A 17,558-nucleotide genomic window follows, 5' to 3' on the forward strand; every position below is an offset into this window, starting at 1 on the left:
TGCTGAAGCCCCAGGAGTCCCCCAGGACCTCAAGTAAGGCTACTGGGGCCAACCCAGGGCTGGCCTGAGCCTCCCCTACCCCAACTAGGGTAACTTGCCTCATGGCATGTTAGTTTCCTGGGGACAAGTAGCAGCAGTGCAAGGTGCACCACTGCTACTTGTCCCCAGGGAACCAAATATCTGCACTCACCTGGACACAGCCGTAATGTTTACATTCTGATCTTAAATCCTAGTTTGAGTCCAAGGTGAAGTAGGATCACCTTATCTCAGATCCACACTGAAAAATCTGTCACACACTTATTGCTGCTGATCACTCTTGTGACAAATAACAAATCTCAAGTGGTTTTCCAATCAAAATAATAAGAATCTCTGAATTTGTGAGGCTATGTCCTAGCTAACTAAAAGCAATCTAAAAGTAGACTGAGTCACTCAGATTTAAGCTTTATTGCATTCGTGCAAAATCCAGTTGGGCTTATGCAAGCGAATGAAATGTAAATGTCCCCACAATGGAAAACAAATCAAAACTGTCACTGAACTTACTGACTAGGTAGCAAGTTCAAACTGTTTGAAACACAGGCACCAATGAAAAATCTATATTGAGAGCAGATAGTATCAATACCATGGGCAGAATGTTTTGCCTTCTTAGTGTATTTGTGATGATTCTGAAGAAGAATTGATGAGGAGGAAGGAAAGGCAATATTCTGAGTACAAAGAATCAATAGATGTTTTCTGCTTTCATTTCAGTCACAGATAAAACTCTTATTTACTTCAAGGGCAGCAGGATCAGGTCCCTGATCATTAATGGATGGATTTAGCTGGTCAGGAAGATTAGTGGCTTTTACTCCCCCTACCTTCTTTATTCTCACACTCAGTAGAAACCAGAAGTCAGAAAATATAAACATACAAGACTTAGGAGGCAATACAAATTCAGAGGGGCTAAGATGGACCAGCAGAGAATGTTTTTACAAAAGATATTATGAGTTTCAATAGGAATTGCAGAAGGAGGAGAAGAAACCACAAGTAGTACTGCACTATGCAGTCCTTTTTGCTCCACTAGGCTTTTCAAGATTTCTTTCTTCCTCTACCAATTCCCTCTGATGTAAATACCATGTAACACATCCCATATTGTGGAGACTACATATAGGGTACTGGCAGACATTAAGCTCCCCGCTGTAATTCATGTTTAGCAGGAACTCGCTCTATTCCCCCAAACCTGAGGCTGCAATCCACCTGCCCCACCCTCCAGCGCTGGCTGGGCAACCCCCAGAATGAGCTCCCTCTGCTCCCTTCCCCTCATCCTGTTCCAAAGACAGTGTGGCCACCAGAGCTCGGCTGCATCAGCCAAGTCCTGCTCCCCGCAACATTGACAGATGATAATGACAGTGCTCCGCTTTGGAATGCTTTCATCTGAAACCTCATATAATGAAGGTTCAGATTAGTCTCCTGATTAGGCATTTTTAAAGCACTCTGAAGCTGTGCACTTCTGTCAGTGCATGGCTATAGAACACTTTCAGTGGCCAATTGTGCAATAAACTGTCACATCTGTCAATGCCACTGTCACATCTGTCAGGTCCCATTGAACAATAGCACTGAAGAGGTTAGTTTTTGATACACATTTTTAAACGCTTCAATTTTTTAAACATTTGTTTTCCCTTGTAAAATACATCTAAATAATACAAGATGGCATACTATGACTAGTTATACTGGTACTGGTTTGGGATGACCTGCATAGTTCAATCCTGACTTTGCAACTCATGAATAATACTGTTATCTGATGCCACACCATGAAGCACGTTCTTTTGTCAGCAGCAAATACATATCTAGAGAGTGTGCTTAGTACAATTAAAAAGGCAAGATGTACTGCTCAGAAATATCCATGTATAGCAACCAGCGTCCTATAGTTGTAATAGGAAAATGAATAAGATAAATCTTGATGTTTTAATTATGCTCACTGTACACAGTGTAAGTGTAGAATTTTATGTACTGTTTAATTACAATACAATTTTTACGCTCTGCTGTAGATTTTAGTAGAAATTTTAATAGCATGCTTTGTACATTCTGATATTAAATCCTTGTCCTCTGTTTCTTCCTAGATTGACGATAGATGCTGAGTGTCAGTTACAGTTACACAATTTCCCAATGGATGAACATTCCTGCCCACTGGAATTTTCAAGCTGTAAGCAGTACACTTACAGCTATCTATACAACTCAAAAAATCATCTATGCTAACTTGATTTGTATTTATATAGCTGAGTTATAATAGAGTCATAGTTAGATTTTAAGCCAGTGTAAATCAGCATAGCTGTATTGTCTTCAGTTTGATTAAAAGCAGGTGATTGGAACCTTATTTTATAAATGTGTACTTTCTATAGATGCACCGATAAAAATATTTCCTGAGAACAGTATGTGTTCTGTGATACACAGTATGTATAAGAAAAGTTATATATTAATCATGCTTATTTTATGCCTTCTACTTGACATTATGAGTGTTACACTGTATTAAAATCTTGTAAAGTTCTCATAGTGATTGTATATGGGTGTCACTCCCCATACAACAGCTGAAGTCAGGGGCACTTCTACACTCAGAAATTGGATAACGAATGCTCTACCAATGTCAATAGAAATTTTTTCCACTGACCTCAGTACAGGCAACCTTTCACTCTAGATCTTTCAGATTGGGAACCAAAAACAGGTAACCTCAAAACCTAACTTTAGAAAAAAAAGACTCAGTTCCAGATTAATAATAAAATATGAATGTATATAAATGGTAATAATAAAGAATAGTAGCAAACATTCCCACTAGCATATACTTTTCCATATTTTTCTGGATAAATAAAAATGATATTTCTCACAAAAGTAAATTACAAGTAATAGAAATGATTGTGAAACTGTATTTGATTAACTTGAAGATGGCTACCCAAGGGAAGAGATTATTTACCAGTGGAAGCGCAGTTCAGTGGAAGTTGGAGACACCAGATCTTGGAGGCTCTACCAATTTTCATTTGTTGGACTGAGAAACACTACAGAAGTGGTGAAGACAACGTCGGGTAAGATCAGCTACTTTTTCTATTTGGTTTTCTTTCATAGTATCTTTTTGATATTGAAAAATAAGATATCTGATTATATAGAAGTCAGCACTGACAATTTGTAGAACACATTTATTTTAACATTTTCTGTATCTTAGTGAATCCTACAAAATGCTGCTCAGGTTGCAAAGTGATAAGCTGTCTATTGTCTGTTGTTGTCATGCAGCAGTTCCTAGTACCTAGCAGTGATGGGGAGTAGGAGGATTGAGGCATGGAAAAATTGAAACTTTGTCTGGGACCCCACAATAAACCAGCCAGTGAAACTGAACTGTTTTGGAAAGGGCATTAATCTGCTATTAGTTTGTACTTAAAGATTATCCCCCCAAAGTAATGGGAATAATTAAAAATCATAGTTTCCTCCTGCACCTGTTTCTGCAGCAGCAGTTAAACATTGCCTCTGATGTGTGCCTGATGGCAAACCTGTCTTTTAGATCGATATTTTTAAAGGTTACTGCAAACTAGAAGGGATGTATTTCAGGTAATTCTGCTACTTATTTCTATTTATTTGACTCTTCTCATGTACTTATAAGACAATATGCAATGATAAACCAGGGAGGACTTGGTTTTTAATAAAAGTAGAAATATTATCCCATTAAATAAGCAGGAAAGTGTATGGAACTTAGTAAGTCACTGCATTAAGTCAGAAACATACATGCTCTAGTGTTGGCTGATGGAAAAAAATAGGTATTTGAAGACTGATGAGTGTCATTAAGGCTGCAGAAAGAAATCGCATGCTAATGTTCTTACATGTACACCAGACTCCTTGCCTTTGATTTCTTACTTTCAAAAGGAATACTGAAATGAAAGAGATTTTTTTCTCTTCAGGTTACTTTTGATTTCATTCAATGTTATTTTACTGAGTTAAGTTCAAAGACACTTGGTTTTTTTTTTTAATTTTAAGTTTTCCTCTATTCATTAAAAGGAATACTGTGACAATAATTATTTTTCAAAGCTCAGCATTGCTGTTGTAGTAGAGCACAGGAGCACAGATAGCATTAAGGGCTGCCTGGTGTGCATCCCTCTGCAGTGCAAACAAAAACAGTTCAAGATCTGTCAGGTTCTGAGTTCCTGAGTATGTGGAAGTTAACTACTGATAACATATTTGGTCTTGAAGGCAGAGGGAAAGGAATGAAGCCTTGCAGTTGTAACCACATTTATTTTACAGCACATTCTGCCATCCTATAGCTGTAGGAAATATTGTCAGGTAATTAAGAAAGAGTTTGACCTTTCACAGTTCCTTGCAAAAGAAAGGTACAAAAGAGGGCAAGAAATGGGGTCAGAGGAAGTAGAAGAACATGGTTACTAATATTTTGCTTTACCCTACACCCAACAAAAATCCCATGTGGTTCAGTGGCAGAATCCTTGTCTCCCATGCAGAAGACCTTAGTTCAGTTCTTGGACACTTATACAACTATAGCCATGGAGGCACCAAACACCTGGACTTTGGGTTCTGTTTCAGTGGCCTAAAAGGAGGATTGAAGGTCTAGGTAGCCTCTTCTTCTCCAAAAAATTCCTGCCCAGACATATGCATTGAAGGTCTGGGTGGCCCTCATGCATACACCATGATCCAGGAGGTTTGATGGTTGCCACAAAGTAACCCCCAAAGCAAAAATAAGCAAGTGAAAATATCAGCGCTATATTTCACCTCAGACATGCCCTAAAAAGAGGCGCAGCAGTAAATACATATTTGGTTATTAGTCTATAATCCTGCACTCACTTGTCAGAAGCAAATCTAACATTGACTTCATTTTTCTTCAGACCTGACATGAGTTTATTTACTGTTTCCCTTTCCATTGTGGTTCCTCCCTGTTTTCTAAATGGAGGGGTCTTTTCTCGGAGATAAACATTTCCATGTATTCCAAGCCTTGGACTCATTATTCCATTACTCCCTTTTTTGTGAAGACAAGGCCCTTTATGATGTACCTGGTAATGCTAAGTGAGAACTAATCTAAAGGAACAATGCATTACCTTACAATGAGAACCGTCTTCCTCTGGGACTGCAAATCTTATTTGAGAAAACGCAGCCATGCTCTTATGCAACCATTACAACTTAAAGATGAGATTTGTTATTAATATAATGTTGCACATCAGCCTTTTTTCATGTGCTTAAACAAATAAAATAATCAATAGTAATTAGACATTTAAAACGGTAAAAGCTCATTTTAGCTAACATTTGCTTGGTAACAGGAAATACCCTTCAAAGCAATTTAGTCCTGCTTGAGCTGGTCTGAATGGCATACTGGGGCTGTTCAGAAAACTTGCAAAAACATTCTCTTCAGAGGCATTTTTTCCTGAAGTATTTTTGTACATTTGATTTTCTTTTCTCCTTTTTATTTATTATAAGAAATATTTGCATGAAAACTGATTCTGATTTTGATCCTGCCCAAAGTAGGTGCAGACAGTTGCACATATAAAACTAATGTGAAAACAGTGATTGGTAGAACAGGGGGCAGGGGTATTTGCTTCTATATTAATATAAATGTTGGCTTTAGAGGTCAAAGATAACAGCATGTAGCTAACTTTCTATCATACTGGTAATTGCAGCTAAGTCCAATTCTCCTCAGACAAGCTTATTCTCCACCTATGCCTGAAATATCAACTTTATTTTACAGAGCTCCTTTAAGAATAAGGGTATGAATAAAACAAGATTCAGACCTACTTACTCTGAAAGATTATTCCATACTCTTAACTTTGTTTACAGCCCATTTGTGGTCTGTGTGTTTATGCAAATCAGGTATTTGAATATACAGAGTCGGTCTATCCAGGCTCTTGTTCTGTTCAACTCAACAGCTGATGATAATGATGAAGCCCTCCTCTAGGTGGATGGCAGAAGAACTGAGAATATTTCCCTGATATGTGGACAAGATATTTGGCTTAGCAATGGCAGGCATTTTGTCAAATAGGTTTCTGCATTTTGGATGGCAGAAATATCCAGACAGCCTAAGAACTGGATGTGGAGGATGCCTAACAGTTACTGGGGTGTACTTGGTTGCCATGTTGGTCTGAGACAAAAAGACATACAAAAAACTAGAATTCTTGGTTCCAAAATGATACCTTTTATTAGACCAACTGGATAATCACAAGAAAATTGTCCTTTTCTGCAAGCTTTCAGGTTTAAAGTCCCTTTGTCAGGCTCTGGTAAAAGTATAGATGGAATAAGATGGTAAAAAGTCCCCATAGGTAGGAAATAAATTGGTTGCATCTACATCAGACACTAATTGCACAGTAGCCTAATGACACTGTACAGTAGTGTGCTGGGCAAAAACCATGTTAATACACTACTGCACAGTAGTATTAGGCTACTGCGCAGTTAACATCCAAAAAACCCTGTGCGTCGTCACTACAGCTCAGTAGCGCGAGTTACTGCACATTGATTTAGTACTTGGCTATCCATGTACATTAATGTACAGTACATTAATGAACATGTACATGCACTGTATAGCAATGAGAGCCTTACCTTTGGAGAGAAGTAGGGGGACTGCCTTCCCCTCATTTCGGCACCTGTTCCCTTTCCTTTCCCTTCCTAATTTGTCACAGCCACTCTTGTCTTCTCCTTCCCAGGGTTCCATAATAGTCTAGCCACATATGCAGGAATAGGGAAAAGATGGGTAGAAAGTCTGTGTTAGCACCTATTAAGCCCCAGTGAATGGGTGAGTTTTAAGTTGGGATATGGTTAAGCACAGCAGGACACGACACAGAAGGGAAGGTGAATGAGCAGTAATTATTTGGTACTAACAAAAATAAAGAGACAGCTAATGGGCAGTAGCCTTTTAGGATAGCTGGGATTTGTTATAGATAAATAAGAAATATTAACTCTGGAGGTGCTGATTTGCTGTTTCTGTTGCCTATATGTATGCCATTAGAATAAATGGATAAAACAGCAACATAGGGCCTTGTTACACATTATACTGTGGGCTGCTCAAATGTTGATTGGTACTAGCTAAAGTTTGGAACAGTCACATATTCAGGCCAGCAGAAACCTGGACAACTGAAAAGTAAGAATCCCTACTCCCTGCCTCCAGACTTTTTCCCTGCCCATTTCCCTCTAGTCCTTCCCTGGTTCCTCCACCTTTAGGGTTCCCTGTCTGTCCTGCTGGGCTTCTCCCACCGCTTACTTTTGGAAGCCTTTGTTGTCTGTCCCAAGGCAGCAGGAAGGGAAAGGTTAATCTGCCTGCCTGACTCCCACCACTGTCACTGCTGGGCTGCTACTCTTCTCAGGGCTGAACCAGCCCAGAGATCAGCAGTGGCAGTGGGAGCAGTGATGGCCAGGCAGGCATGTTAAGCCTTCCCTGCCTATTCCCCTGAGACAAACAGCATGGGCCACCACAAGCAAGTGTGTGTATGAGGATGGAGATCTGGGGTGCTAGAGAGGTCATGGAGGGTGCCAAACTGGGCCAGTGTGGGAGAGAGGGTGGGTGGGGTGTTCACTATAAGGTGTAGCCTAGACTGGCTATACTTTTTGTGCAGCACAAGCTGGGTAACACAGATCAGAGGTATTCCTGCCCTGGTGTGGCATAAGTGAGTGTCAAGCAAGTGCTTAAAATTAGCTTCAGGTATTAATGTGTGGACAATCTAGGGGTTAAGAGTTCCAGGTGCTTCCTAAAATTAATGTTTAACAAAGGCTATAGTAACATTTGAGAAGTGCAATTGGTGCATTCTGGGTGAATTTATCTGGAATGTTTGGAAGTTTTTAAGGAATTCATAGAATCATTGAGTTATGGTCGGAAGGGATGTCAGGAGGTCATCTAGTCCAACCCCCTGCACAAAGCAGGACCAGCCCCAACTAGATTATTCCAGTCAAAGCTTTGTCTAGCCAGGTTTTGGAAACTGCCAAGGCTGGAGCTTCTTTAACTTCTCTGGGTAACCTGTTCCAGTGTTTTACTACCCTCGTAGAGGGAAAATTCTGCCTAATATCTAACGTAAACTTCCCTTGCTGCAACTTGAGACCATTGCTCCTTCTTCTGTTATCTGCCACCACTGAGAACAGTTTAGCTCCATCCTCTTTTGAACCCCACTTCAGGTAGTTGAAGGCTGCTATTAAATCCCTTCTTAGTCTCCCATTCTCTAGACTAAATGAGCCCAGTTTCCTCAGTCTTTCCTTATAAGTCACGTCCCCCAGCCCCCTCACCATTTTTGTTGCCCTCTGCTGGAGTCTCTTCAATGTGTCCACATCCTTTCTGTAGTGTGTGTGTGTGTGTGTGTGTGTGTGTGTCTGAAACTGAACACAATACTCCAGACTTGTCAAATAATTTCACTCTGAGTTTGGAGATAACTCATCAGCATCAGATTTTGAAGTGGAAATAATAATATTCTGTCTACAGATATGCCATATAGTTGCAGTTGATCCATTAGTTTTCTCTCTCATTGAAAAACTGTTCCAAGGCTGGTACAGAATGTCTGTGATTTAGCGATGGATAAAGTGAGATTGAGAGGTGAGGAAAGGGGACTGTTTTCCCTTTCTGAAGTAAGTTCTATGTGTATTGTAATCTGTGCTGTTGTAACGCAGTGATTTTGCTCATATTCATTCTTTGCATTACAGTAACTCATTTCCAAAGCTGTATGAAATACCTGGCAAGAACTTCATACTCATTTGAGCTCTGGGGTATAATAAAGTCCCTGAAGCCCAGGTGATGCTTACAAATATGTTCAATCTTTGACCAATATTATTCACTCCAGTAGGAAAATAACCTATTTCTCTTTAATCTGCCACTTTGCTCACACCAATATGCATGGAAAAACTGCTGGTAGGGATTGCAAACAATTTGTAAGACAGGATTAGAATTCTGGAGAATGCCGGAGGACAGAGGGATATAATGAACCATAAACTCCATCTAAAGTAACAAAGGGTTGCTATTTCATTAAAAACAAACCTCACTTAGGGTTGTATTAATACATATGTCAGACATAGGAGGAAATAGTTCTACTCAGTGTTAAAGTGCTTTCAGCTGTAGTACAGTATGTGTTTTAGGGGACCACATAAAAAATGATGTATGCAATTGGAGAGAGTCTACAGAAGACTAGACTAGGCACTAAACTAGAGAAGACTAGAAACATGGTAAAAGTATTTAATTGTGTAAATGGTTGTTATATAGAGGTCGCTAGCCATCCTTCATCTCTACTAAGTGTGGGACAAAAAGCAATCAGCTTAATTTGTAGCAAGGCTGATTTAGATTAAATAGTAGGAAAAAGAACTTTCTAAATATGAAGGCAGTTAAACAGTGGGACTTGTTACTCTAACAGAGTCACAAAACCCTGATCACAGCAGGGTTTTTAAAAGAGCAGATTAGACAAACATCTGCCAGCAATGGCTTATGAATTCTTTCACAGATTTGTTTTCCTGGTTAAAAACAAACACCTTACCCAGAAATCCTTGAACAGTCATTTGAATGTTGAGCTCCTGAAGGGTAAAAAGCTTACACTGCCGATGCTGCACAGCCAGAAGATTTCAATGTGTTCTGCAGGCTCCCTCAGTCTGCCTGAAGAGAGATGGCAGCAATGTAAAGGGCAACCTGATTGGCTGACCCAGACTGTTCAGGGTCATCCAGTGTCTCCCTGCAGCACAATGTGGAGACTGTGAAGGGGACATTCTCTGCTTCTTGGTCATCTGAAGAAATAGAGTCCAACCTGAGTGACACACTGTCTCCCAGGGTCTGTGTTTGTGTGTGTGCGGGGGGGTGGGGGGTAGGGGTTGCAACATCTGGGAAAGGTGGGGGATTGTGCTGTGGCTTCTCTTAGAAGTAAATATGTATGGAAATTCACTCTCCTAAAAGAAACTCTTCTGGGAGTGATTTAATCCTGATTATTTCCAAGTTATTTTTCTCCCAGAATGGCCCCATTGTTGCTCTGGGAGAAAAATCCTGAACGTCTGTACACTCATGGCTTATACTGAGAGAGCAGCAACTCTCTGAGAAGAAGATAAATATCTGTACATGGCTATAATTACTTACACAGGGCCACAGGCAGCTCCCATTCTTCACATACCTAGTCTCATTGCTTGAATTCTTCATATCTCTAGATTGGAATTGGGCTGTTGTAGAAATACATCTGCAAATCTTTTAGCTTTAGTCCCCATAGTAAGGCAAATATCCGTTATAAAAGACATGTACAAATAAAATTGAGTAAGGACCAGAGGATCTGTCACAGAAAGTATAAAATTAATGTTTTCCTGTTTCATTATACTATCTTCCAGTCCTGACTTTTGTTTTTTTTTTGTAGTGTTAATCAGAACTGTGCAGGGTAAACGGTGTTTTGTTTATAACTGATCAACAGTGTCAGATTGGTAATTAAATATTTATCTTGTTGTGTATCTATTAAGCTGCATAAATGACTAAATAGTATTTAGTCTGGTTTCTACTTTATCACAAAAAATTGTTCAGAGCTATTATTTTGTTAAACAGAACATATTTACAGACTCTTCTATTTTATCTTAATGCACTATTGTAATTAAGTGAACTGTTGGCAGACAGTCAATCCCCATGGGTCCCATAGCTCTAACAACAAACATTTTTCCCCTCATGTTTCTTTATTAAGTTGAAATATCATATTGACAGGTATATTGTACATGTCATATGTAAAAGTCTCTGCTGGGAAATGAAGATCGCAATGAAGAAATAAAGTGCCACAAGGAATATTCTATGCCTAATTATTCACAAACATATTACTTATCCATTTGATAATCTTTAAATAACATTTTCTGAATGTTCATACCAACAATAAGACTAGGCATCAAGGTATAGTCTGATTTCCTCCAGTGGAGAGGAGACAACAATTACACTGTGGCATGTAATGGCTGGTGTTAATTTAGCCATTGCTGCGTGCTAGAGGAAATAGAATCATGTCCAGTTCCTTCCTATATCAATAGTGACAGTGCTCATGTATCAGTTGATTTTAGAGCAGTCGTTAGGGTGTTCTAATTTAGGCTAGGGGTTGAATCTTGCTGGCACAGCCAACTCAGGAAGTGAGGTTCCAGGATGGAGAGAATCTCTTCTGCATTAGGCTAGATTTTAAACTATTGTACTATTGCAAAGCTGCATAACATTGGCTACCAGTCAAATAAAGTTATAATGTCTCCTTCAGACAATGTAAGTTAGAACAAACCTTAAGGTGTTCTACAATTGCTTGAGAGACCAGCCCCGTGCAAAGTGAGCAAAGCCTAAGAAATAAGTGCTTTAAATCTACCTATGCTTACAATCCCTCCTGAGCAGCACTGAAGAATTTGGCCTAATGAATGTGTGCACCATACTAGTATTCTGATTTAGCAGCATTCAGTAGCTACTGTGTGCTCACTTGGCATAGACAAAAAGGAGGACATAAAATGCTGCAAGACAGCAGAGAAAACAAGCCTAGCATGTCAGACATTGTCTTGTGTATCTTTATTGCTCTCTCGATCCTTTAGCAGGCTATTTATCTCAATATGCTGGCTTTAAAACAGCCATACTAAATTATTACTTCAGATGAAAGAGCCCAAAGAACATCATCGCTGTAGGATAATGAAACATTTAAAGTAGCAGGCAGAGATAGCAGACTGAACCCCTGGATCTTTATGTCCAACAAGCCAATGGTACAGTGACTTTGACCTCTCTGTGAGTTCAAATGATTCTCTGGTAATGCTCTTAAAGGAGTTACAAAGAAGGTTCTTTTAGTTGTCTTCCTGCTACCTGTTTGTTAAAGCGGCCTTGGGGTAGAGATGACTGAATACATAAAATAAGTATTAGTGAATTTTTCACTAACAAAGCTGTTAATTTTCTATCCCTGCTTTATTCAGTGATTTCTGAGTATTCAGGTATAAAACATTTTAGTCATATTTATTTGCCAAAAGCAAAACTGACATTAATAATATGACAAATCAATACTTTTGATTTTAATCACAATATATGAACTTTCAATCATTGTTATCTGTTTATTGTTTACACCCATGTGTAATAAGGGTTATGGATAATTTGGGATCAGGAAAGGGCTGCTTTCTATTTAAGCTTACAGGACTCAATATGAAGATAACCTCTTTGTCCAACCCTACAGTACAATCAGTAAAGGAGAACTGTAAATATGCATAGTAAATATATTTCTTGACTGTCCCTCCAATTTTTCAGTAAACTATTCATCACTTATAGACAGTATATTTGTAAAGATCAGAACTATTAACAGTAAAATTTATTCACTCTGAGTAATTTGTTCACATCTGAGGATCACTTCTTTAAAAATTAAAGGGGGATTTTAAGCGTACAAAAATATTTCTCTTATAAATGTTTGTTGATTATACAGCAAGTTAAGTCCATGGTTTCACAAAATGTCATGGATGACTCAAATTTAGGCATGCAACCTTTCTCGTGGACTGTTTTTTTTCCCCTTTTAAATAAACCTTTATGCCCCTATACTACATATAAGTGCCCAAGGAGGCCTATGTACATAGATACCTTTAATTACTGTAATCTCTGATCACCTTATATTCAGTCATGAATTATAGCCTCATAACAACCTTGTGAGGTAAGGTAGAGTTTTTCCCATTTTTAGAGATGGGAAACTGATGCCTAGGGCAAATTAAATGACTTGTCCATGGTCAAATTGGAAGTCTGTAGTCAGGAATAAGACACAGTTTTTCTTGGTATGAATCACGTACCCTACTTATTATCCATTCTTGCAGGCAACTTTGTTTAAAGCCAGTGTATAAATGGTAGGAAAGCTCATTCCCTTTAAGTCTCTTGCCTAAAGATGGAAAAAGAAAATTGAACGTTGTATTATTTTCATCTAGAGTACGTACAAAAAATCCATCAGGAGATTAAAGAGTCCACACTTTTATCAATGAGAAAACATCCTTAGTAGCTGGTATTCATCACAATGTATTCTCTTTTTCCCAATATCATCTGTGTCTTAGCCTGGCTGGCAAATTGGCATCCTGCTGTTCATCATTTGTGAGAGCAAATTCCAATCAGCCATGGCAGGCATTGTGAAAGTTTCCTGGTAGCAAGAAGTTGACTTAAGTCAAGATGCAAGGGGCTTATCTTATTCCAAAGTCCAGAGAATATCACAAATTTCCTGAGATGGCTCACCTACCCAGAGAAGAGGAGGCAGAACTCTATAAATGTCTGAGGAGAAGTAACTGCTCACTGTACCTCTTTGGGATCTGCCTAAAAGGAATGGTCAAAGCCAGCTGAGTGAAATTATCGTTGATCACCCTGAGCCTGCTCATGTGCCAGATGAAACCAATGGTAAAACTTCAGGTTGACTTTGCTACTTTAGGATCAAGCGCCACACCAAGAAACAGGAGTTTCTACTATATACATAATTATTTTTATTGGATTGCAATATAGCTTCCAATAGAACTTAGCTTTGATGGTTTGTGAAAACTGTCATTATTTTAGTAACAACTGCTGGGAGGAACTGTTGGGCTAATATGATAATGGTAGCTGCACCTAGGAATGATATATTTCCACAACCTTGTTAGCTGCCTGATCTGGATTCTTGGAAAATAGCTTGACTGAGCCATAAGGAAGGCTGAAATTATGAAAATGCATTAGTAATGTGTTGCAAATCACTCATAATTGAGTTTGAGGGATGATTACAAAGTCACTATTGATGGAGAAAAGCATTCAGAGCAAAAAGTCTTCCAGAGTTTTTTCTTATCTTTTATTATAGCGTAAGCCTAGATTTTGTAAAAGTAAAATGATAACTTTCTCTGGAGGGAAGAATAGCTGAGGCATGAAAACTCTCTCATCATCATCCAGTAGAATTGCCCTGTTGAATACTCTTTGGGGTCATGTTTGCCTATCTGTAATTGCCTGAAGGCACGGTTTGCTGCAGTATTAAATGGACTTCAGGAAGGGCAGGTAGGGGTGAAGTAGGTGAATATTCAAAAAAGTGGAAAGAAAGAGGGCTGCCAGATTTTATAAATAGTTCCATTCTTCTAATGAAAAGCTATTGGAAAAAGCAGAGCTACTAAATGCAAGAAATGGTTTTGAAATAATACAATTTTCTGCATACAACAAAAGGTAATGTTAAAAGAAATTACTTATCAGCTTAATACAGTAATAGGAAAAATAAATAGATCTGTAAAGTGGGTTAAAAATAGAGCTGTCTTGTTTAGCTTTCATTTCCATGATAAAAGAACAAACATAGATGGGATCCATAGTTTGATTCTATCTTTAAAATAATTTTCTAGCAAATTACTTAAAAAGACATCATACAAACAAATATGCTGCCTTTGGTGCAGTTGTGAATATATTTTGTAGGTACGGCTAAGTCTCAAGTCATATTACGCATGTTAAAATGAAAAATTTCCCTTCACGGCCAGGTTTTTTTTCTTCCTGTTTGTAAAGAAATTGTAATACTCCACCTAATGATTGATTTTCAGAGAAACAATTGTAGTATCACGTAAGAAAATCATTGTAATTTCATTGTTTGCATCTGGAGAGGATCTAATTATAAACAATTGTGATGAAAAATCCTTACTTCCAAAAGATTATGCACAATTGCTTAGTGGTTAAAGAAACGATATATTCATTATTACTTTAAAGTTACAATGAACCCATATTTTAAGTACATTATATAGAAATAAAAGCTGTATTCTGGTGGCCTACCTGAAATGCTATTTAAATTTTTCAACAGCTACCAAGCTCCAGGTCCTAAACAACTTGGTACATTAAACAATTCTATGACAAAACTAGGGTGTGAGTCTATTTTGATATCCTAAACTCCAATTTTGGACTATTCTGCAGCTGTGGAATCATGAAATGGATTGTGTGATCCACACATTATTCTGACTGTTGGATTCTTCCTGTTCTGGATCCTCCCTTCAATGAAACATAATAATTGATTTACTGTAATGATTATTGATTCACCATAATTATTTTTGTCTCTATTTTTTCTTTCCTTTCTACCTTTTCCTTCCTCAGCTCATTCCCACACTTCTTTGTGTGGGGATAATATATTTGAATAAGTTTTTTAAAAAGTTATAACACTTGGTTAAATTTAACATCAGCAAAAATGGTTGAAGGCAGAGATAGTTTGATGTGGAGGTTGCATAGTGGAGGGATTGCTCATTTGAAGTAAATTTGGATTCGCCTCTGGCATATATATGTCCTAAATAATAAACACATATGCCTCCAAGGTTGTTCTTGCCCAATTAAATCCTTTCACTCTGTAAGTGCAACTGCTAGCTTCTCAACCTCATGTCATTACATAGCATTTTTCGTAACCTACTTAGCGGAGAGGCCGTGGCTTTTTTTATCAGTATCTTTGAGCAGATATAATTGAAAAGCCTGATTAAATGCAATAAACCCAAGGCAGTGCAACAAGAGTCAGAGTCACACAACATTAATGTGTCTTAATAACACTCAAATGAAGTAAAATATTCCATTGTGAAAAACAAAATGAAAACTAATTTAAGACCACTGAGTTTTAAAGAGACCAGATGCTCAGATGGTATCAATTGGTGTAGCTCCATTAGGCCTAGCTTTTTAATTTTTTTCTAAATAGCAATTTAAAACATATTAGAAATAAACAGAAAATAGAGAAAGGCATTTAAGTAGCGACAGGCACAGTATGTGTAGGCTTTTAATATTCCCTGTAATATAGCTATCCTGTAGGTACAAATTGCACATGCTGTTATCTTACATTTATTGGTAGATGTGCTCTAGAGTTGCACACATGAGATCTTTTTGCTTTGGTAGCATTTTAATATACTTCTCTGTCATGCAGCGATTGTTTTCCAGCCAGAAAAACATAACAGGGTAACATTAAATGTAGTAATTTTTGCATTTGTGTCCTTATGACTTCAGGGTTTAATAAATGAACACAGTCAGTCCCTCTTTCCATTGTTAACCTGAATTCTTTATTATAAATAGTATGTTTCCATATTTCCTTTTAAATAAAGAATAGCTTTAATAATTTCTGACATTTTATAGCTGCTGTAAATATGCCATTTATCTAAAAACATCATAAGGCATGTCCCCATGCAGGAACATGCATTCCCTGGGGCCAACTAGCAGTGGCACATATTTGGGAAACACCCATGTATGAGTGCTCTGCAGTGCAGTAGGTTACTCCAGATGGGGTAAGGGAGGTTGGGGCCAGCACCTGGACTGGCCACCACCTTACCTAGGGTCCTGGGAACCTCCCAGGGCTCCAGCAGAGGTGATCCAAGCACATAGAGCCTGGCTGGCAGTCAGAACCTGGCTCTGACTGGCCAGGCTCCAGTTTCAGATGGCACACGCTGCTCTGCCATTTGTGCTGCCCTGTTTTTTTCTGGTGCGGGTTTTTTTGGCACTGGGATCTCCTGGTGTCAAAAAAATGCACCGTACTGCATGTGGCATGTGCAGTTTGCGCCACCGCAAACGGCATGTGCACACTTGTGAGGAAGTACCCATAGTGTCTATTAAATAAATTCCTCACTACCACTGAATAGAATGTATAATTATTAGAAGTAGAGACCTGCAAGATAAAGTTATGTCATAATACTTTCTACTTATATCATTCCATACATGGCAAATTTTTAAAATGTTTTGCAAGAATCAACAAATAAAGCATTCCCTGTTCACCTTTTGGCAGATAGGAGCTATAGCAAAACTTATTTACAAGGAGCTGAAAATGTTTCTGGGACTTTTCGCAATATTTCTATTTCTTCTCATTTAGAAGTGAATACTTCTGAGAATTGAAGAAATGCTAATAATCAGATCTTGTATGCAAATTATTCCTTCCCATTGCTTATTGCGCATAACCCCCCTCCCCCCAAAAAATCTTTTTCTGACATCAGTTTCCTTTCACAATGGTATCTTAAAATACAGATGATTGGTCTCATTGATCATATGGTGGTGTTAATCATTATCAGCAATCCCTTGATTCAAGGAAGGTCTCTGCCAAAGGCTGGGTCCTGAGGTGACTTCAGAGTCCATTTCTTGAGCCACAGATCCATACACAGAAGTTTCAGGTCTCTGCAGGGGAGAGTCAGCTGTAGCTAGGATTCCTCTCTTTTTCCTTCCTCCACCCTCTCTTCTCCTCTTTGATGGAAAGATGATTTACTTCTGGCTGCTACTTGGTTGAGGTTGTGGTACCATCGGAATTGGTTAGCAGCAAACAACTGGTGTTTGTATTTCCAACCTGGATGACTGAAGCAGAAATGTGATCTGAATCAAACCTTTACCTTTTGAATAAATACTATCTTTATTGATATAATATGTAAATTCATATTCATCGATTGTAAAGGGCTAGAAGGGACCTCACAAGATCATTGGGTCTAGCCACCCTGCACAAGGCAGGAAAAACAATTTGGGTCAGGTGACCCCAGTGAGGTGACCATCCAGTCTCCTTTTAAAGATTTCCAGAGTAGGTGGTTGCACCACCTCTGGAGGGAGTTCATTCCACAGTCTGAACACCCTGGTTGTGAAGAAATTTTTCCTAGTGTTAAGCCTGAAACAGTCTTCGAGGAGTTGGTGACCATTACTCCTGGTTTTCCCCCAGGGTGCCCTGGTGAACAGTTGT

The 17,558-nt window shown here is 38.6% G+C and overlaps 1 protein-coding gene across 2 annotated transcripts in view; it reads left to right on the top strand.

The window, feature by feature from the left end:
* Positions 1 to 17,558, top strand: part of GABRG2 (gamma-aminobutyric acid type A receptor gamma2 subunit) — a 177,810-nt gene that overhangs the window by 93,874 nt on the left and 66,378 nt on the right. For both annotated transcript variants that reach the window (XM_019506492.1, XM_019506493.1), the window contains exons 5-6: positions 2,094 to 2,176; positions 2,910 to 3,047. In XM_019506492.1, the coding sequence (XP_019362037.1) occupies positions 2,094 to 2,176; positions 2,910 to 3,047 (221 nt within the window). The remainder of the gene's footprint in view (positions 1 to 2,093; positions 2,177 to 2,909; positions 3,048 to 17,558) is intronic.

The sequence above is a fragment of the Gavialis gangeticus genome, unplaced genomic scaffold, assembly GCF_001723915.1.
Source record: "Gavialis gangeticus isolate Ggan-Ray unplaced genomic scaffold, GavGan_comp1, whole genome shotgun sequence".
In the NCBI taxonomy this organism is placed as follows: Eukaryota; Metazoa; Chordata; order Crocodylia; family Gavialidae; genus Gavialis; species Gavialis gangeticus.